This window comes from Staurois parvus, unplaced genomic scaffold, assembly GCF_062004578.1.
Source record: "Staurois parvus isolate SC_StPar_1 unplaced genomic scaffold, SC_StPar_1.0 ptg001224l, whole genome shotgun sequence".
Classification (NCBI taxonomy): domain Eukaryota; kingdom Metazoa; phylum Chordata; class Amphibia; order Anura; family Ranidae; genus Staurois; species Staurois parvus.
The window spans coordinates 557308-579553 of NW_028319020.1; the positions used below are offsets into that span (position 1 = coordinate 557308).

General features: G+C 45.1%; 1 protein-coding gene across 1 annotated transcript in view; it reads left to right on the forward strand.

The window, feature by feature from the left end:
* Nucleotides 1–1405: 1405 nt before the first annotated feature.
* Nucleotides 1406–22246, forward strand: part of LOC149438034 (uncharacterized) — a 113084-nt gene continuing 92243 nt past the window's right edge. The window contains 4 exon segments of the mRNA XM_089660322.1: nucleotides 1406–1453; nucleotides 7245–7448; nucleotides 7941–8132; nucleotides 8664–8805. Coding sequence (XP_089516448.1) covers nucleotides 1406–1453; nucleotides 7245–7448; nucleotides 7941–8132; nucleotides 8664–8805 — 586 coding nt within the window.

Below are 22246 nucleotides of genomic sequence, written 5' to 3' on the forward strand. Positions count from 1 at the left end.
CCTGCTGGTGACCCCTCTAGTGATATAAAGATCTATATAGAGGAATCGGGACCTCCTTCCTCCTGCCGGTGACCCCTCTAGTGATATAAAGATCTATATAGAGGAATCAGGACCTCCTTCCTCCTGCCGGTGACCCCTTTAGTGATATAAAGATCTATATGGAGGAATCAGGACCTCCTTCCTCCCGCCGGTGACCCCTCTAGTGACATAAAGATCTATATAGAGGAATCAGGACCTCCTTCCTCCTGCCAGTGACCCCTCTAGTGATATAAAGATCTATATAGAGGAATCAGGACCTCCTTCCTCCCGTCGGTGACCCCTCTATTGATATAAAGATCTATATAGAGGAATCGGGACCTCCTTCCTCCTGCCGGTGACCCCTCTAGTAATATAAAGATCTATATAGAGGAATCAGGACCTGATTCCTCCTGCCGGTGACACCTCTAGTAATATAAAGATCGATATAGAGGAAACGGGATGTCCTTCCTCCCACCGGTGACCCCTCTAGTGATATTGAGATCTATATAGAGGAATTGGGACCTCCTTCCTCCCACCAGTGACCCCTCTATTGATATAAAGTTCTATATAGAAGAATCTGGACCCCCTTCTTCCTGCCGGTGACCCCTCTAGTGATATAAAGATCTATATAGAGGAATCGGGACCTCATTCCTCCTGATGGTGACCCCTCTAGTGATATAAAGTTCTATATAGAAGAATCTGGACCTCCTTCCTCCTGACGGTGACCCCTCTAGTGATATAAAGATCTATATAGAGGAATCAGGACCTCCTTCCTCCTGCCGGTGACCCCTCTAGTGTTATAAATATTTATATAGAGTAATCAAGACCTCTTTCCTCCCACCTTTGACCCCTCTAGTGATATAAAGATCTATATAGAGGAATCAGGACCTCCTTCCTCCTGCCTGTGACCCCTCTAGTGATATGTAAATCAATATAGAGGAATCAGGACCTCCTTCCTCCTTCTGTGGACCCCTCTAGTGTTATAAAGATCTATATAGAGGAATCAGGATTTCTTTCCTCCTGCCGGTGACCCCTCTAGTGATATTAAGATCTATATAGAGGAATCGGGACCTCCTTCCTCCTGCTGGTAACCCCTCTAGTGATATATAGATCTTTGTGGAGGAATCAGGACCTCCTTCCTCTCGCCAGTGACCCCTCTAGTGATATGTAGATCTATATAGAGGAATCAGGACCTCCTTCCTCCCGCCGGTGACCCCTCTAGTGATATAACAATCTATATAGAGGAATCAGGACCTCATTCCTCCTGACGGGGACCCCTCTATTGATATAAAGATCTATATAGAGGAATCAGGACCTCCTTCCTCCTTCTGTGGACCCATCTAGTGAAAAATAGATTTATATAGAGAAATCAGGACCTCCTTCTGTGATGATTGTGTGCAATAGAGACACGGACGTTGTACATGACAGCCATCTTGTTCGTTCTCAGCCATATTCTCTCCTGTCCTCCCTTTGTACATGGAATGCATAGCTGTATGTCGAACGGAGGTCAACAGGATCTCTTATCGTAAATAAAACACAGATAGATCATCTCCAGGGCTGTAAACCATTAATTAGTCTGGTTCCAGGGGGACTGCTGGAAAACCACTTTCCTCTGCCTGATCACAAAACAATAACTCAGTCATGACCTGTTAGGATATAAGAGATAGAGCGTGCCATAAAACGTACATTCCACAAGTCATTTTTCATACAATTCATAAACTTCAGCAGGAACTGGGCACATTAATATGAAGTATATATTCGTATAGATCATTTTAATATGTGTCACACAAGACCTTACATCACTATGTTAGTGCCTACAAGACAGAAGAAGCAGTCTCTTTCCTCCTGGGTGACAAGGGTTTGCCATGTTTGGTATCTTTGCATTTGGAATATAATTCTGAATATTAATCTGTCAGTTGCTAGGATGCTACCTGTACCTATTGGAGGTTATTGACTTTAGTATGAAATTGGAAATGGGTACTAATAGGATGCAGGAGATCCACTGAGACATAGAAAGGGAAATGGGAGCTAATAAGCTGCAGGAGATCTGCTGAGAAAATGAAAAATTAAATGTGTATGAAATGGATGGATTTGCAGACACTTCCAGAAGATGATGTTCATTATGAGTGGATTGATATATATTTTTATACTTTAGGATGTATTTTTGCATTTTCTTCCCTGGAAGGATCAGGTTTGGTGGGATCTGTCTCATTAGCTATACATTTGTATTTTGTATTTTGTGTTTGTAAAACTTTTCTATATGAGCTACCCCCTCATCACCCCTCTCCCTCGACACAACCCACAGGGACTTCATCACTGCTCAAACTCCCTCCAACCCCATCCCCTCTCACACAGCTACCCCCTCATCACCCCTCTCCCTCGACACAACCCACAGGGACTTCATCACTGCTCAAACTCCCTCCAACCCCGTCCCCTCTCACACAGCTACCCCCTCATCACCCCTCTTCCACAGCCCCACCACTGCTCTGACCTCCACTTCCACCCCACCCAACATTCCTCATATTGAAGCCCTCTCAACACTCCACACCTTCGACCTTACTACCATCGAGCAAGTCTCCAAGGTCCTCTCTGATGCCCACCTCACCACCTGCCCCCTCAACCCTATCCCCTCACAACTCCTACGACCTCCCTCCCCCTCTATCCTACGCTCCTTCACCCACATCTTTAATCTCTCCCTCTCCTCTGGCACTTTCCCCTCCCCTCTGAAGCATGCACACATCACCCCCATACTTAAAAAGCCCTCCCTGGACCCCAATGACCCGAACAACCTCAGACCCATCTCCCTGCTCCCATTCACATCCAAACTCCTTCAGCGCCTAGTCTACACCCGCCTAAGCTCTCACCCCAATGACAACAACCTCCTCGATCCCCTACAGTCCGGCTTCCATCCCCTACACTCCACCGAAACCGCCTTACTCAAACTCTCCAACGACCTGCTAACCGCCAAAGCTAATGGCCACTATTAAGTGCTCCTACTCCTTGACCTCTCTGCGGCCTTCGACACAGTCGACCACCCCCCTTCCTCCTCAAAAAACTACACTCCCTTGGCCTCAGAGATTCTGCTCTCTCCTGGCTCTCATCCTACCTGTCACAACGCTCTTTCAGTGTTACCTATAATGCTACCACCTCCCCCTCTCTGTTGGGGTCCCTCAAGGCTCTGTCCTCGGGCCCCTTCTCTTCTCCATCTACACCTCCTCCCTTGGCCAACTCATACACTCTCACGGCTTCAACTACCACCTCTATGCTGACGACACACAAATCTATCTCTCAACCCCCCACCTCACCCCCTCGGTCTCTGCCCAAATCACACACCTACTGAGCGACATATCAGAATGGATGTCACTCCACTTCCTTAAACTGAACCTCTCCAAAACCGAGTTTCTTGTCTTCCCCCCAGCCTGGACACCACCCCCCATTGACTTCTCCATCACATCCAACAACGCCACCATCAAACCCGCCCCGCAGGCCAGAGTAGTTGGTGTCATTCTGGACTCCAACCTATTCTTCCAGCCCCAAGTCCAATCATTAAGTAACTCATGCAGACTCCACCTCGCCAAAATTTGCACGTTCCTAACCCCAGAAACCACTAAACAGCTCATCCACTCCCTCATCATATCACGACTCGACTACTGCAACTCCCTCCTCACTGGTCTGCCTCACTGCTGGCTATCCCCGCTTCAGTCGATCCTGAACACGTTTGCCAGACTCATTAACCTTTCCAACCGCTCTGTTTCCGCCACCCTCCTCTGCCAATCCCTCCACTGGCTTCCGATTGCGCAACGTATCAAATTCAAAATCCTAACACTGACGTACAAAGCTGTCCACCATACTGCCCCGAACTACATCACCGACCTAATATCCAAGTACCACCCAACACGCACACTCCAATCCTCACAAGACCTCCTTCTCTCTAGTTCCCTGGTCTCCTCCTCCCATGCCCGCCTCCAGGACTTCTCCAGGGTGTCACCCATCCTCTGGAACTCCCTACCCCAACCCATCAGACTATCACCTACTCTCCTCTCCTTTAGGCGCACCCTGAAAACCCACCTCTTCAGGGAAGCCTACCCCACCCCCTGCTAACTTGCCGATCTCCTCCGCTCTTCCTACCACTCCATCCCCCACAGCGATCTCCTCCTGTACCTCCATCCCCTCCCTCCTAGATTGTAAGCGCGAAAGAGCAGGGCCCTCAAACCCCTCATGTTTTGCATTGTATTGGTATTGTACTGTCACATGTTCTGTCCCCCTTCATAATGTACAGCGCTGAGCGATCTATTGGTGCTTTATAAATACTGTAAAAATAATATATGTAATAAGAGATGTTTGTTGAACAGTTGGTTATATAAGAGTTACATTTATTTCTTCTTCCTTTATTCAGTAATGTTTAATCTCCCGTAGTATCCCTGTAAGGTACATATTATACAGGAAGGGGGATTATGGGTTGGATCTCGGGGCTGCAGTTCCTCTGAGCTCCACAAGGTGGGGATCTCACTTCTACCCAGACAGGAAGTCTCTCTGGAATGCAGACAGGAAGTGATGTCAGGGACAGACAGGAAGTTCCAGATGAGAGGTGAGGTGGGAAGAAGTATAGAGGAGACGTTGGTGGAAGTGGCAGCAGAGGAGGTAATAAGATGTTATTTCCTATTTACAACAAATGTATATAAATCTGAGGCTCTTTTAGGAATGTTTTCGGCTTTAAAAAATGAAAGGCGCTTTATAGCAACTCAAATGTGTAATATGTGTAACATTGCGCTGTTTATCTCCTCCTCCCCTCCCCCGCCTGTCTCCAGCACTGCACCCGGGGACTAGCAGGGAGGGGAGAGACCTTGCAGTGTAATGAGAACCGATTGGCTGCTCCTCAGGAAAGGGGAGTGTCCAGCTTATCCTTTCTCCCTTTCACTCCCAGAGCCATTTTTTGCACACATTAAAAAAATCATTTTATCCTGAAGATGACACAAAACCCCCAAACTATCGATTTTCTGAAAGTAGAGACTTTAGAGAATAAAATAGTGGCAGTTCTAATTTTTTATGTCACAAAATATTATCACAAAGTCTAGGAAATGCCAAATTTCAGTAAAAAATACACTTAAGCTGATTTCAGGGCACAAAAAGCAATAAATGACCCATTTATGTGTAAAAATATAAAAGCCGAGGTTGCAGCGAGTAAATAGATATCCAACATGTCAAACCTTAAGTTGTGTGTGCTGAAATGGTGACAACCTTTAGTCCCGGTATTATCTATAGGGGACACATTTATAGCCCCTTCTAGGTCATCAGTATAGAGTACGGAGGAGGTCTGCTCCTAGAATTATCCTCTCATTCTGGTGTGACCGGCGATATGTAACGTGTATCACAATCAATGTTATCACGTGTAGGCGCTCCAGCGTGTGCAATTACATTTGGGTGTGCATATATGTGGGGTGGGGAGCCTCAACATGTTTTAAGGGGAGGAGTTATGTACTTGGGTGTAACTTTAATTCTTTACAATTAAAAAAAACATTTTTACTTAAGGGGACAAAGTCCTCTATGTGATGACTTTTGATGAGAGGTTCTCTTTATTGAGACATCCAGGGTCTAAAAGACCCCCAATGTTCCCCTGTACTCCATTGGATGTAATGTAGAGCACATCGCACCGCATTACATTCTTTGCTGGCCTCGATGGTTGGGAAATCTGTCATAACATCACTTCTGGGTCAGGACAAGAAGGGAGTGAACATGTCCGCTCTCCTCCATCCCCTCTACCCTCCGACCCGGACCCACAGATGGGCAAGCAGAGCCGGGGAAGCATAGTAGGTACAGGAGAGGTTCACACAGACGGGGTGGCAGAGGCTGGCTCCTGAAAGGAGAGCCCTGTGGCTTGCCCTCAGCAGGGATAAAGATTAAACACAATACTTGCCCGGCCCCCAGAACTACATGTCCCGGGCGTCGGGTGATGTAAAGTGACCATCCCTGCATGATGAACCGACATTGACCTCACAGCACTGCCTCAGAGCAAACTAGTCATAGGAAGGATCAGATTTATCATTCCTTGTCTGCAGATCTAAAACTCATCAAAACCAGTTCAGAGACCAAACAAACCCAACAGAGAAAAGGGGCCCCGGACCTCAAAATTGTAGTAAACACTAAACAGTCCAAACAAAATGTCTTCCCATGGGGGGAGTAGTTCTTCAATGTCCAGCAACCCTCCTATTCCCCCCTCACATCCACATCCTATTATTGTGTGACCAATACCATCCAAATCATTCTTACTTTCATTTCCCAAAGTTATCCGTCTACAAGGAGACCTGTATAGATCACATGATGGCACCAATGAGGATGGAGGAGGACCGGAGTCACATGACTGAGAAGATACTAAACCTCACCCTGGAGATCATCTACCTGCTGACCGGAGAGGTGAGGAGGATTCTGGGAGGTCACATGACATCACTCTCATCTCTATTAATAAAACACAGACCTGACCGGAGAGGTGAGGAGGATTCTGGGAGGTCACATGACATCACTCTTATCTCTATTAATAAAACACAGACCTGACCAGAGAGGTGAGGAGGATTCTGGGAGGTCACATGACATCACTCTCATCTCTATTAATAAGACACAGACCTGACTGGAGAGATGAGGAGGATTCTGGGAGGTCACATGACATCATTCTTATCTCTATTAATAAAACACAGACCTGACCGGAGAGGTGAGGAGGATTCTGGGAGGTCACATGACATCACTCTTATCTCTATTAATAAAACACAGACCTGATTGGAGAGGTGAGGATTCTGGGAGGTCACATGACGTCACTCTCATCTCTATTAATTAAACACAGACCTGACCGGAGAGGTGAGGAGGATTCTGGGAGGTCACATGACATCACTCTTGTCTATTCTGGTCAATAGACCATTTTATTTTTGCACACATTTAGATGATGTCAGGTGATTGATGTTTTATTTGTCTCCTGATCTGTAGGATTATGTTGTAAAGAAGAAGTCTAGTGGGGAGCCAATCTCAGGAGGATGGAGCAGAACCCAGAGCCTCACCATGGTGCCTCCATCTCATTCTCTGATACCTGAGAGGGAGAAAGAGCAGAAGATTCTGGAACTGACCACCATGATGGTCCATCTGCTGACAGGAGAGGTGAGCGGTGCCGGGAATTCTGGGACATTCTCCAGTAACAGACAAGGGATGTGTCTGGATGGTGACTGTATCATTGTGTGTGTCAGGTTCCTATAAGGTGTCAGGGTGTCACTGTCTATTTCTCCATGGAGGAGTGGGAGTATTTAGAAGGACACAAGGATCTCTACAAGGACGTCATGATGGACAATCAGCAGACTTTGGGTTTTGTGAAGATTGTAAGGAAGGAATTTCCCCGGAATGAGACGATATTGAAGCTCACCCTGGAGATCCTCAGCCTGCTGACTGGAGAGGTGAGTGTAATGAAGGGGTTAAATCTGACTGGGCTGTACACTGGGAGGGATTCAGAGTCACTTGAAGTCTTCTGATGTTCTGTAATCAATAACGACATCCACACAAGTACTATGAATACATAAAGTGTCCGGACTCTATGAGATTTGGTTATAGCACAAGATGGCGGCATTGGTTATAGAAGAGAACAATCTCAGCTTTAGTCCAATCAGGGAGACCCATGATTACCAGCATGCCACGCCCACTGACCACTAAATCCATGGGTGACATTTCCTGGTGGGTCAGTGAGCCTTACTAGTAAACCATTAGTGACTCTATTATATGACTTCTAGAAGGAGCTATAAATCTGACCCCATTGTCATCATATCATTGGATGGAGATGTCTGTCCTTTGCTGAGTCGGCACATTGTGGCCAATCCCTGGAGAATAAATCTAGAGCTGACCATAGAAGTGAGGGATTATGGGAGAGTGAGATTTATCTTTGTATCACACAGAACTGTACAGGAGTCATGAAGAAATCTACCGACAATGACACCAGAAGGAGATCTCATCGTATGACCACAAGATCCTCGAGAATCCAGAATCCCATCACCATCCCCCCACCTCCATCCCTGATCCCTACAAGACAGAAGACACAGAAGATTCTAGAAGTCACCAAGAAGATGATGGAGCTGCTGACAGGAGAGGTGAGCGGTGCCGGGAATTCTGGGACATTCTCCAGTAACAGACAAGGGATGTGTCTGGATGGTGACTGTATCATTGTGTGTGTCAGGTTCCTATAAGGTGTCAGGGTGTCACTGTCTATTTCTCCATGGAGGAGTGGGAGTATTTAGAAGGACACAAGGATCTCTACAAGGACGTCATGATGGACAATCAGCCGCCCCTCACATCACCGGGTAAGAGGAGACTTTATTGTAAAGGAGAGAGCAGTACGGAGGATCCACCTAGATCCACCATCATCTGATAAACACATAGAAACAATGGATTCAGTCAGTGTGTGTGTTTCCTACAGATGGATCCAGTCATGGGAACCCACCAGAGAGATGTCCCCGTCCTCTGTATTCCCGGGATTCCACACAGGAAGGTCACACCATCCCTCATTGTTGCAAGGTTGGTGGGATGGAGCATCTAGAACATGGACTTGTGGAGATGATATGTGGAAGCGTATGTGACCTTATATTTTACAGATGATATTTTCTCTCATTTCCTTGATTTAGAGTGGAGATCCAATCGATATAGAATTTGAGGTGAAAGCAGAAGAAGAAGAGGCGTATGTGAGGGATGATCAGCAGTCTATGGAGGAGGATGGAATAACGGGGACATTTATAGAGGAGGACACTCCTACAGAGATCAGCACAGGTGGGTCATGAACACTAAATCCATTCCTCCACCCATACTGCTCACTGATTGGTCCAGAGTAGGGTTGGGACTGGGTGATATCAGCCTGTAATCCCCTGGTCACTTTCCTGAGCTGTGTTCCCCGTCCTGTATTCCTGGATTTCTCTCGGATAATCTTCCTTCTCTGTGCTGCAGACAAAAGAATCCAGGACTTTCCTACAGCAATCCCCCCTTATCCCCCCCATCATGTATTATACATGGTGATCATATCCCCCTTATGTATTATACATGGAGATCATATCCCCCCTTATGTATTATACATGGAGATCATATCCCCCCTTATGTATTATACATGGTGATCATATCCCCCCTTATGTATTATACATGGAGATCATATCCCCCCTTATGTATTATACATGGAGATCATATCCCCCCTTATGTATTATACATGGAGATCATATCCCCCCTTATGTATTATACATGGAGATCATATCCCCCCTTATGTATTATACATGGTGATCATATCCCCCTTATGTATTATACATGGAGATCATATCCCCCCTTATGAATTATACATGGTGATCATATCCCCCCTTATGTATTATACATGGAGATCATATCCCCCCCTTATGTATTATACATGGAGATCATATCCCCCCTTATGCATTATACATGGAGATCATATCCCCCTTATGCATTATACATGGAGATCATATCCCCCCTTATGTATTATACATGGTGATCATATCCCCCTTATGTATTATACATGGAGATCATATCCCCCCCTTATGTATTATACATGGTGATCATATCCCCCTTATGTATTATACATGGAGATCATATCCCCCCCTTATGTATTATACATGGAGATCATATCCCCCCTTATGTATTATACATGGAGATCATATCCCCCCTTATGTATTATACATGGAGATCATATCCCCCCCTTGTATATTATACATGGTGATCATATCCCCCTTATGTATTATACATGGTGATCATATCCCCCTTATGTATTATACATGGAGATCATATCCCCCCTTATGTATTATACATGGAGATCATATCCCCCCTTATGTATTATACATGGAGATCATATCCCCCCTTATATATTATACATGGAGATCATATCCCCCCTTATGTATTATACATGGAGATCATATCCCCCCTTATGTATTATACATGGAGATCATATCCCCCCTTATGTATTATACATGGAGATCATATCCCCCCCTTATGTATTATACATGGAGATCATATCCCCCCTTATGTATTATACATGGAGATCATATCCCCCCTTATGTATTATACATGGAGATCATATCCCCCCTTATGTATTATACATGGAGATCATATCCCCCCTTATGTATTATACATGGAGATCATATCCCCCTTATGTATTATACATGGAGATCATATCCCCCTTATGTATTATACATGGAGATCATATCCCCCCTTATGTATTATACATGGAGATCATATCCCCCCTTATGTATTATACATGGAGATCATATCCCCCTTATGTATTATACATGGTGATCATATCCCCCTTATGTATTATACATGGAGATCATATCCCCCCCTTATGTATTATACATGGAGATCATATCCCCCTTATGTATTATACATGGAGATCATATCCCCCCTTATGTATTATACATGGAGATCATATCCCCCCCTTATGTATTATACATGGAGATCATATCCCCCCCTTATGTATTATACATGGAGATCATATCCCCCCTTATGTATTATACATGGAGATCATATCCCCCCCCTTATGTATTATACATGGAGATCATATCCCCCCTTATGTATTATACATGGAGATCATATCCCCCCCTTATGTATTATACATGGAGATCATATCCCCCCTTATGTATTATACATGGAGATCATATCCCCCCTTATGTATTATACATGGAGATCATATCCCCCCTTATGTATTATACATGGAGATCATATCCCCCCCATCATGTATTATACATGGAGATCATATCCCCCCTTATGTATTATACATGGAGATCATATCCCCCCTTATGTATTATACATGGAGATCATATCCCCCCCATCATGTATTATACATGGAGATCATATCCCCCCTTATGTATTATACATAGAGATCATATCCCCCCCTTATGTATTATACATGGAGATCATATCCCCCTTATGTATTATACATGGTGATCATATCCCCCTTATGTATTATACATGGTGATCATATCCCCCTTATGTATTATACATGGAGATCATATCCCCCCTTATGTATTATACATGGAGATCATATCCCCCCCCTTATGTATTATACATGGGGATCATATCCCCCCTTATGTATTATACATGGTGATCATATCCCCCTTATGTATTATACATGGAGATCATATCCCCCTTATGTATTATACATGGAGATCATATCCCCCCCTTATGTATTATACATGGAGATCATATCCCCCCTTATGTATTATACATGGAGATCATATCCCCCCCTTATGTATTATACATGGAGATCATATCCCCCCTTATGTATTATACATGGAGATCATATCCCCCCTTATGTATTATACATGGAGATCATATGCCCCCTTATGTATTATACATGGAGATCATATCCCCCCCATCATGTATTATACATGGAGATCATATCCCCCCTTATGTATTATACATGGAGATCATATCCCCCCTTATGTATTATACATGGAGATCATATCCCCCCTTATGTATTATACATGGTGATCATATCCCCCCTTATGTATTATACATGGAGATCATATCCCCCCTTATGTATTATACATGGAGATCATATCCCCCCTTATGTATTATACATGGAGATCATATCCCCCCTTATGTATTATACATGGAGATCATATCCCCCCTTATGTATTATACATGGTGATCATATCCCCCTTATGTATTATACATGGAGATCATATCCCCCTTATGCATTATACATGGAGATCATATCCCCCCTTATGAATTATACATGGTGATCATATCCCCCCTTATGTATTATACATGGAGATCATATCCCCCCCTTATGTATTATACATGGAGATCATATCCCCCCTTATGCATTATACATGGAGATCATATCCCCCTTATGCATTATACATGGAGATCATATCCCCCCTTATGTATTATACATGGTGATCATATCCCCCTTATGTATTATACATGGAGATCATATCCCCCCCTTATGTATTATACATGGTGATCATATCCCCCTTATGTATTATACATGGAGATCATATCCCCCCCTTATGTATTATACATGGAGATCATATCCCCCCTTATGTATTATACATGGAGATCATATCCCCCCCTTATGTATTATACATGGAGATCATATCCCCCCCTTGTATATTATACATGGTGATCATATCCCCCTTATGTATTATACATGGTGATCATATCCCCCTTATGTATTATACATGGAGATCATATCCCCCCTTATGTATTATACATGGAGATCATATCCCCCCTTATGTATTATACATGGAGATCATATCCCCCCTTATATATTATACATGGAGATCATATCCCCCCTTATGTATTATACATGGAGATCATATCCCCCCTTATGTATTATACATGGAGATCATATCCCCCCTTATGTATTATACATGGAGATCATATCCCCCCCTTATGTATTATACATGGAGATCATATCCCCCCTTATGTATTATACATGGAGATCATATCCCCCCTTATGTATTATACATGGAGATCATATCCCCCCTTATATATTATACATGGAGATCATATCCCCCCTTATGTATTATACATGGAGATCATATCCCCCTTATGTATTATACATGGAGATCATATCCCCCTTATGTATTATACATGGAGATCATATCCCCCCTTATGTATTATACATGGAGATCATATCCCCCCTTATGTATTATACATGGAGATCATATCCCCCTTATGTATTATACATGGTGATCATATCCCCCTTATGTATTATACATGGAGATCATATCCCCCCCTTATGTATTATACATGGAGATCATATCCCCCTTATGTATTATACATGGAGATCATATCCCCCCTTATGTATTATACATGGAGATCATATCCCCCCCTTATGTATTATACATGGAGATCATATCCCCCTTATGTATTATACATGGAGATCATATCCCCCCTTATGTATTATACATGGAGATCATATCCCCCCCTTATGTATTATACATGGAGATCATATCCCCCCTTATGTATTATACATGGAGATCATATCCCCCCCTTATGTATTATACATGGAGATCATATCCCCCCTTATGTATTATACATGGAGATCATATCCCCCCTTATGTATTATACATGGAGATCATATCCCCCCTTATGTATTATACATGGAGATCATATCCCCCCCATCATGTATTATACATGGAGATCATATCCCCCCTTATGTATTATACATGGAGATCATATCCCCCCTTATGTATTATACATGGAGATCATATCCCCCCCATCATGTATTATACATGGAGATCATATCCCCCCTTATGTATTATACATAGAGATCATATCCCCCCCTTATGTATTATACATGGAGATCATATCCCCCTTATGTATTATACATGGTGATCATATCCCCCTTATGTATTATACATGGTGATCATATCCCCCCTTATGTATTATACATGGAGATCATATCCCCCCTTATGTATTATACATGGTGATCATACCCCCCCTTATGTATTATACATGGAGATCATATCCCCCTTATGTATTATACATGGAGATCATATCCCCCCTTATGTATTATACATGGAGATCATATCCCCCCCCTTATGTATTATACATGGGGATCATATCCCCCCTTATGTATTATACATGGTGATCATATCCCCCTTATGTATTATACATGGAGATCATATCCCCCCTTATGTATTATACATGGTGATCATATCCCCCCTTATGTATTATACATGGAGATCATATCCCCCCTTATGTATTATACATGGAGATCATATCCCCCTTATGTATTATACATGGAGATCATATCCCCCCTTATGTATTATACATGGAGATCATATCCCCCCCATCATGTATTATACATGGAGATCATATCCCCCCTTATGTATTATACATAGAGATCATATCCCCCCCTTATGTATTATACATGGAGATCATATCCCCCCTTATGTATTATACATGGAGATCATATCCCCCTTATGTATTATACATGGAGATCATATCCCCCCTTATGTATTATACATGGAGATCATATCCCCCTTATGTATTATACATGGAGATCATATCCCCCTTATGTATTATACATGGAGATCATATCCCCCTTGGGATTTTTAATATCAGACCCGATATTGTTTATAAATATATTAATAAGTCGGGGTCCCAACACTGAACCTTGGGGTACCCCACTAACCCCTTCCATTGAAGACACTGAACCTTGGGGTATCCCACTAATCACACTGGACCTTGGGGTACCCCACTAATCACACTGAACCTTGGGGTACCCCACTAATCACACTGGACCTTGGGGTACCCCACTAATCACACTGAACCTTGGGGTATCCCACTAATTACACTGAACCTTGGGGTATCCCACTAATTACACTGAACCTTGGGGTATCCCACTAATTACACTGAACCTTGGGGTATCCCACTAATTACACTGAACCTTGGGGTACTCTACTAACACTGAGCCTTGGGGTACTCCCACTAAGAACACTGAACTTTGCGGTACCCAACTGGCACCCCCAGACCATTCAGAGTATGAATCATTAACCACTACTCTCTGAATACCATCTTTTAGCCAGTTTTCTATCCATTTACATTCAGATTTTTCCAGCCCATAGACTTTACCTTACACATTAGCCATGTGTGGGGAACTGTGTCCAAGTATACCACGTCCACCGCCACCCCTCTGTCCAAGTATACCACATCCACCACCACCCCTCTGTCCAAGTATATCACGTCCACCTCCACCCCTCTGTCCGAGTATGCCACGTCCACCGTCACCCCTCTGTCCAAGTATACCACGTCCACCATCACCCCTCTGTCCAAGTATACCACGTCCACCGCCACCCCTCTGTCCAAGTATACCACGTCCACCATCACCCCTCTGTCCAAGTATACCACGTCCACCGCCACCCCTCTGTCCAAGTATACCACGTCCACCGCCACCCCTCTGTCCAAGTATACCACGTCCACAGCCACCTCTCTGTCCAAGTATACCACGTCCACCGCCACCCCTCTGTCCAAGTATACCACGTCCACCGCCACCCCTCTGTCCAAGTATACCACGTCCACCGCCACCCCTCTGTCCAAGTATACCACGTCCACCGCCACCCCTCTGTCCAAGTATACCACGTCCACCGCCACCCCTCTGTCCAAGTATACCACGTCCACCGCCACCCCTCTGTCCAAGTATACCACGTCCACCGCCACCCCTCTGTCCAAGTATACCACGTCCACCGCCACCCCTCTGTCCAAGTATACCACGTCCACCGCCACCCCTCTGTCCAAGTATACCACGTCCACCGCCACCCCTCTGTCCAAGTATACCACGTCCACCGCCACCCCTCTGTCCAAGTATACCACGTCCACCGCCACCCCTCTGTCCAAGTATACCACGTCCACCGCCACCCCTCTGTCCAAGTATACCACGTCCACCGCCACCCCTCTGTCCAAGTATACCACGTCCACCGCCACCCCTCTGTCCAAGTATACCACGTCCACCGCCACCCCTCTGTCCAAGTATACCACGTCCACCGCCACCCCTCTGTCCAAGTATACCACGTCCACCGCCACCCCTCTGTCCAAGTATACCACGTCCACCGCCACCCCTCTGTCCAAGTATACCACGTCCACCGCCACCCCTCTGTCCAAGTATACCACGTCCACCGCCACCCCTCTGTCCAAGTATACCACGTCCACCGCCACCCCTCTGTCCAAGTATACCACGTCCACCGCCACCCCTCTGTCCAAGTATACCACGTCCACCGCCACCCCTCTGTCCAAGTATACCACGTCCACCGCCACCCCTCTGTCCAAGTATACCACGTCCACCGCCACCCCTCTGTCCAAGTATACCACGTCCACCGCCACCCCTCTGTCCAAGTATACCACGTCCACCGCCACCCCTCTGTCCAAGTATACCACGTCCACCGCCACCCCTCTGTCCAAGTATATCACGTCCACCGCCACCATTCTGTCCAAGGATTTGCTCACCTCCAATCTAACCTGTTTCATGATGGTTTAATCCCAGCTCACCTCTACATGTTGTCTACAGTAAACATTTAAGCTTCCACTGATTACAGAATACTAATACTGAGAGTCCTGACCCTTATACTATATACCTTGTACATTACATCCTCCTGACCCCTGCACTATATACTCTATGTTGTACATTACATACTCCTGACCCCTGCACTATATACTCTGTGTTGTACATTACACACTCCTGGCCCCTGCACTATATATTCTATGTTGTACATTACACACTCCTGGCCCCTGCACTATATACTCTATGTTGTACATTACATACTCCTGACCCCTGCACTATATACTCTATGTTGTACATTACATACTCCTGACCCCTGCACTATATACTCTATGTTGTACATTACATACTCCTGACCCCTGCACTATATACTTTCTGTTGTACATTACATACTCCTGACCCCTGCACTATATCATCCCCCATAGTAATTCATCCCCCATATAGTAATTCATCCCCCATAGTAATTCATCCCCCATAGTAATTCATCCCCCATATAGTAATTCATCCCCCATATAGTAATTCATTCTCCATATTGTGTCAATTCACTTACCTTTGCTCCGCGCGTTCCTCTCGCCGTGTTCCCGCGCCGTTCCGGTCTTCAGGGCGGACTGTGAGAGGAGAGAAGTTCGTCACGCTGCGGCCCGGCTACATCCTGACAGCCAGTGTTTGCCACGCTCCGCAGACCGGATTAAAAGGTCCGCCGGGCCGTATACGGCCCGCGGGCCGAAGTTTGGGGAGAATGTCAGAACAGTACAGATATCCCCCAAATGTCAGGACGGTACAGATATCCCCCAAATGTCAGGACGGTACAGATATCCCCCAAATGTCAGGACGGTACAGATATCCCCCAAATGTCAGAACGGTACAGATATCCCCCAAATGTCAGAACGGTACAGATATCCCCCAAATGTCAGGACAGTACAGGTATCCCCCAAATGTCAGGACAGTACAGATATCCCCCAAATGTCAGTACAGGACAGATATCCCCCAAATGTCAGGACGGTACAGATATCCCCCAAATGTCAGGACAGTACAGATATCCCCCAAATGTCAGGACGGTACAGATATCCCCCAAATGTCAGAACGGTACAGATATCCCCCAAATGTCAGGACGGTACAGATATCCCCCAAATGTCAGGACGGTACAGATATCCCCCAAATGTCAGGACGGTACAGATATCCCCCAAATGTCAGGACGGTACAGATATCCCCCAAATGTCAGGACGGTACAGATATCCCCCAAATGACCCCTTTTTGCAGAGTAGACAGTCTGACGTATTTCATAAGAGGCATGGCGAGTTTTTTGAAGTTGTATTTTTTTTGTCATTTTTCAGAAAATTAAAAAAATTAGTTTCACTATTTTTTTTTACATACTGTCACCAGTGCAGTACAGCCTCATCATATAACTGGCATGGCGGTGATCAGGGACACTGACTGGTGACAGTATGAAAAAAAATATATATATTTTTTTTTTTTAAATTTTCATATTTCACTATGTGAAGTGATCAGTATTTTTTTATTTTTTTTTTTACACAATTTGCTTATAGCAAAGAATTACTTTGCTATAAGCAAGCATTTACCTGAATGACATCGATTTCAGTCAGGTTTTTTTTTTTGTGCTTAGCTGTGATTTGGCCACAGCTAATCACATGACATGTGCATGTGATTAGCTGTGACCATTCACAGCTAGACACTAGTATACAATGGATGGCATGAATGAAGCCATCCATTGTATAAAACTGTCATGTGACCTGCTGTGATTGGTCACAGCAGGTCACATGGTATCGGCAATGGGGTCCGATACTCAGATCTGTCATCAGCTGTGTCTGAGGTACATGGCCGGTGACAGATTGTGCCGCTGCGTGGCTCTGCAGGAGTGCAATCTGCGCCTGTGCGGGATGACGCCATATGGCGTCCACCCGGAACGCTGATGACATTTGCCGTCTGCCATTCGGCCATAGGGCGGGGGGCAAATGGTTAAAGTTCTTTTCTTGGGAATAACAAGAAATAGAGGTGAAATAGAATGACGTGGACCAGTCAGCAGCCAAGATGTCTTTATCGAGATCTCGCGCCCACGCCTTGGTGTAGGGAGGGAGATCGGAGTAAAGAGCATTGTGTAGACCTTTATATAAGGAGGTTAGGGCATGTCTAGGCAGATTAGAGAGGGAGCATAGCCGCTCAAACTCAGTAAGCGGACGATGAATGTCGGAAGAAGAGTGTAGGAGTTTGCAAAATGTGGATAAGTGTAAAGTGGTCAACCAATCCCGAGATCCGCCCCGCAGGAGCGGAAGACCTGATTGAGGGCAGATAAAGTCTCGGGCTACGGGCCATAAGGTGCGTGTAAAGGGACCAATGACAGAAGAGCCCAAGCCCTGAGGGAGAGCAGGGTTGTCAAACGGGTGATAAAGGAGAGGGATCAGACGATAAAAGAGCAACAATGTCCTGTTGGTACCACAATCACATTACAGCCACAGTCAATGGGGACAGGCTGAGAAAACGCCGGTGGTCTCGACTATAACCCCACGGCAAAGCCCGAAGATCGACCGGAGACAAATCTTGTTCAATCATACAAGAGGCTTTAAGGAAGGGCCTGGGAAACCAGTCAAGGATCCGGGCCAGCAGTATGGCTCTGTAGTGTAGTTCAAAGTCCGGTAAACCTACTCCGCCTCTTGACTTCGGGTATGGAAGCACCCTATATTTTAATCATGAGAAACCTTGGCGCCAAATCTAATTGAAAGGGAATGTAGGGAGAGGAAGAAACTCTTAGGGACAGTAATTGGTACAGTCTGGAAAACGTATAGTAATTTCAGTAAGGTGTCCATTTTGAGGGTGTTGATGCAGCCGAACCAGGGCAACGCCAAAGCACCCCAGGACGCCAGATCCTTTCGGATATGAGAAAGCAAGGGTAAGTGTGATGGAAGCATAAGGAGGACAGAACACACAAGGCAGATGGCAAACACTTAAAGCTTTATTAAAACAGACAACAGTCACTCAATGGGGAGTAGTGCAGGGAGAGAGAGTCCAAAATACTTGTAATCCAGCCCCGGTGGGCAAAGTTAAAGTCTCCACAGCAATTTGTAATCCAAGAGGCAGTTCATAAGCAGTCAGATAGCACAAGGGAAGCATACACTCATGCAGGGCTGATGCGGTGGTCTCAGGAAAAGCTGACAGCATTTCAGGCAGGGCTGATGTAGCTTCAGGGGTCCCCCTTCCTTCAATGGGGCTCAGGCAGAGCCAGGGGGCCACTATAGTCCAGCCGCAGCTGGACCCCTCAGTAGTTGCACAGCAGAAATAGCACACAGGAGAGGCCAGCACTGACCTCTTAAACCCCCTGAGCAGGACGAGAGGTGGAGGGGGGTCATTAGCAGGATGACAATAATTGAGTTTAGGGACATTTTGGATGACACTGGAGAGAATGGACAGGAATGGAACTACAGTAATTTAATTTGTAGCTGTAAACAGAAAAGACCGATTGGGCAGGATGGACACTGAAACACAATAATTGAATATGCAGCTGTAAACAGAAAGGACTGGTTGGACAGGATGGACACAATAATTGAGTTTGCAGCTGTAAACAGTGTAACAGTGGGGAAAATACATTAATACAAAAGTAAGGCACTAATTAGTGGGCAAGATATTATAATTAGGCAAACGACTGGTTGGACAGGATGGACACAATGTAGGACATCTGGGCACAACACAATATTTAGATTTGTAGCTGTAAATAAGATAACAATGGGGGAGGATACACTAATTTAATTTGGGACCTTTGTGGAGGGGCGCGAGCCCAAACCTATCTGTTCTAAAGTAAGACGTAAGAAACGCCAATCAACGTGATTGAACGCTTTCTCAGCATCAAATGAGAGGAGGCAAGCCTTTTAAGCCATGTCGCTTGATATAAGAGATGAGATGGATAGTTTTAGAGGTGTTATCCCTAGCCTCACGACCTGGGACAAAACCAACCTGATCACAATGAACCAAAGTTGGTAAAAAAGGTGAGAGGCGGTTCGCTAAAAGCTTTGCAAAAAGCTTAACATCTAGGTTAAGTAGAGAGATTGGGTGGTAGCTACCGCAGAGAGATGGGTCTTTATCCGGCTTTGGGATAACCGAAATGTTGGCCAACAAAAAGGCCGAAGAAGGCACATTCAGATCGTCGATGGTATTAAAAGCTTGGGCTAAAAGCGGGGCCAGTGAGGCGGCAAAAAATTTGTAAAAGCAAGGGGTAAACCTGTCCAAGCCCTGGCACTTACCTGCCTTCAGGGCCTTGATCGCCCCAAGGACTTCCACAGTCGAGAAGGGCTCTTCCAGAGCCAATGCATCCTGAGTATCTAACACAGGCAGTGCCATCTCCGTAATGTATTGAGACATAGCCGTAAGAGAAGAAGCAGGAAGAGTATCGGGATGCACTGCGGATAGGTTATAACGTTGAGAATAGTAACGCTCAAACGTGGATGAAATTCCTCGATTATGGTAGTTTAGTATTGGCGGGCGCCTTGATGTGCTGGATCGGACGATGGTATGGCCGGGGGTGGAGTACTCGTGCTAAGTGTTGACCACATTTATTTGTTAGGAAGTAGTAAGCGTTGCGTGCTTTGTCTCGTGCAATAAGAAAAGAAGAATCTAACAGTTGGAGTAAATCTCTGCGAGCATTAGTTATGTCCACCGCAACCCTCGGGTCTATCGTGCTCTTATGAGAAGATTCCAGGAGCACAATAAGTAAGAACAAGCGATGCATTTCTGCCGTTCAAGACTATTTTAAACAAGAGCCATGCTTAATAAGAACCCCTCTAATAACACATTTAAGAGTCTCCTATTGATTAAGAGAGATGGTTGTGTCTGAGGAGTGATCAAGAACAAAATGTTGTATAGTCTGCAAAACCTCTGCGGTACACAAAGAATCCTTGAGCAGAGTATCATTCAAGCGCCAAGAAAAGTGGCGCAAAGATGATGATCGGTCCTGAATCGTAAGATGTATTGGGGCATGGTCAGACCACAAGAAGTGACCGATGGAGGAAGAAGTCGGACAATCAAGGAGAGATTGCGTCACAAAGAAATAGCCAATACAACTGTATGACGTGTGAGCCACAGAATAATAACTATATTCGTGCTCCGAAGGGTGTTGGGTTCACTAAACATCCACAAGGTGTAGGTCATGCAGGAGCGACTTAATAAGGGATAAGATCGATGAAAGGAGAGAAGATTTACCCATGGAAGAGTCCAGGTCTGGAGAAAGAGCTACGTTAAAGTCCCCTCCAACAATGTAACAGGGACCCCCAAAATCGGACAGCTTAGAGAGGACCTTTGCAAGAAATGGAGCTTGATCTTGGTTGGGAGCGTATACATTCGCCACTGTGAAAACAAAATCTTGGAACTTTAATTTGAGGAAGAGGTACCGACCCACTGGGTCTATTAGTGAGTCCAAGACCTCCGGGCCAAAGGTATGATGAAAAGCAATCGACACCCCTAGAGATCTAGCCAGCGGGTTAGTATTATTGAGTATAATAATGATTGCGGAGGACTGAGATACCATCGGAGTGGAAATAAGTTTCCTGAAGGAGCATTATCTGCGAGCCATCTTTGTGAAAATGATAGAGCATCTGGCCCCGCATCGCCGGAGTGTTGAAGCCCCTACAATTAATAGAGGAACATTTAATTTGGAGTCATAGTCATTGGCAGTGGAGCAAATAGGAAAAAGACGCATCACAAACAAGGCTGCGCAAAACCTCTCCCGAGCTCTGAGGAAAACCCACCTCTTCAGGGAAGCCTACCCCACCCTCACCTAACAGCCGCTGCCCTTCCCTCCTCCTACCACTCAATCCCCCACAGCCATTTCCTCCTGTACCTCTACCCCCTCCCTCCTAGATTGTAAGCTCGAAAGAGTAGGGCCCTCTTACCCCTTGTGTGCTGTTTGATGTTACTGTACTGTTTCATGTATTGTCCCCCCCCTCTATTGTACAGCGCTGAGCAAACCCTTTGGCGCTATATAAACTCGATAAATAAATAAAATAAATAAATAAAAGAAAGAAGAAGAGAAAGGATAACAAGAGGAGAAGGGAAAAGAAGAAAAAAAGGGGGGGAGGAGCAGAAAAAGAATGAAAAGCAGAAGAAAAAAACTAACAGACAGACAAGCTGTCTGAAAAAACATAAAGTGTGGTACAACACAGTACACTGAAGACCTAGGTGGGGAACGTCAAAGGCGCATGAATCCGA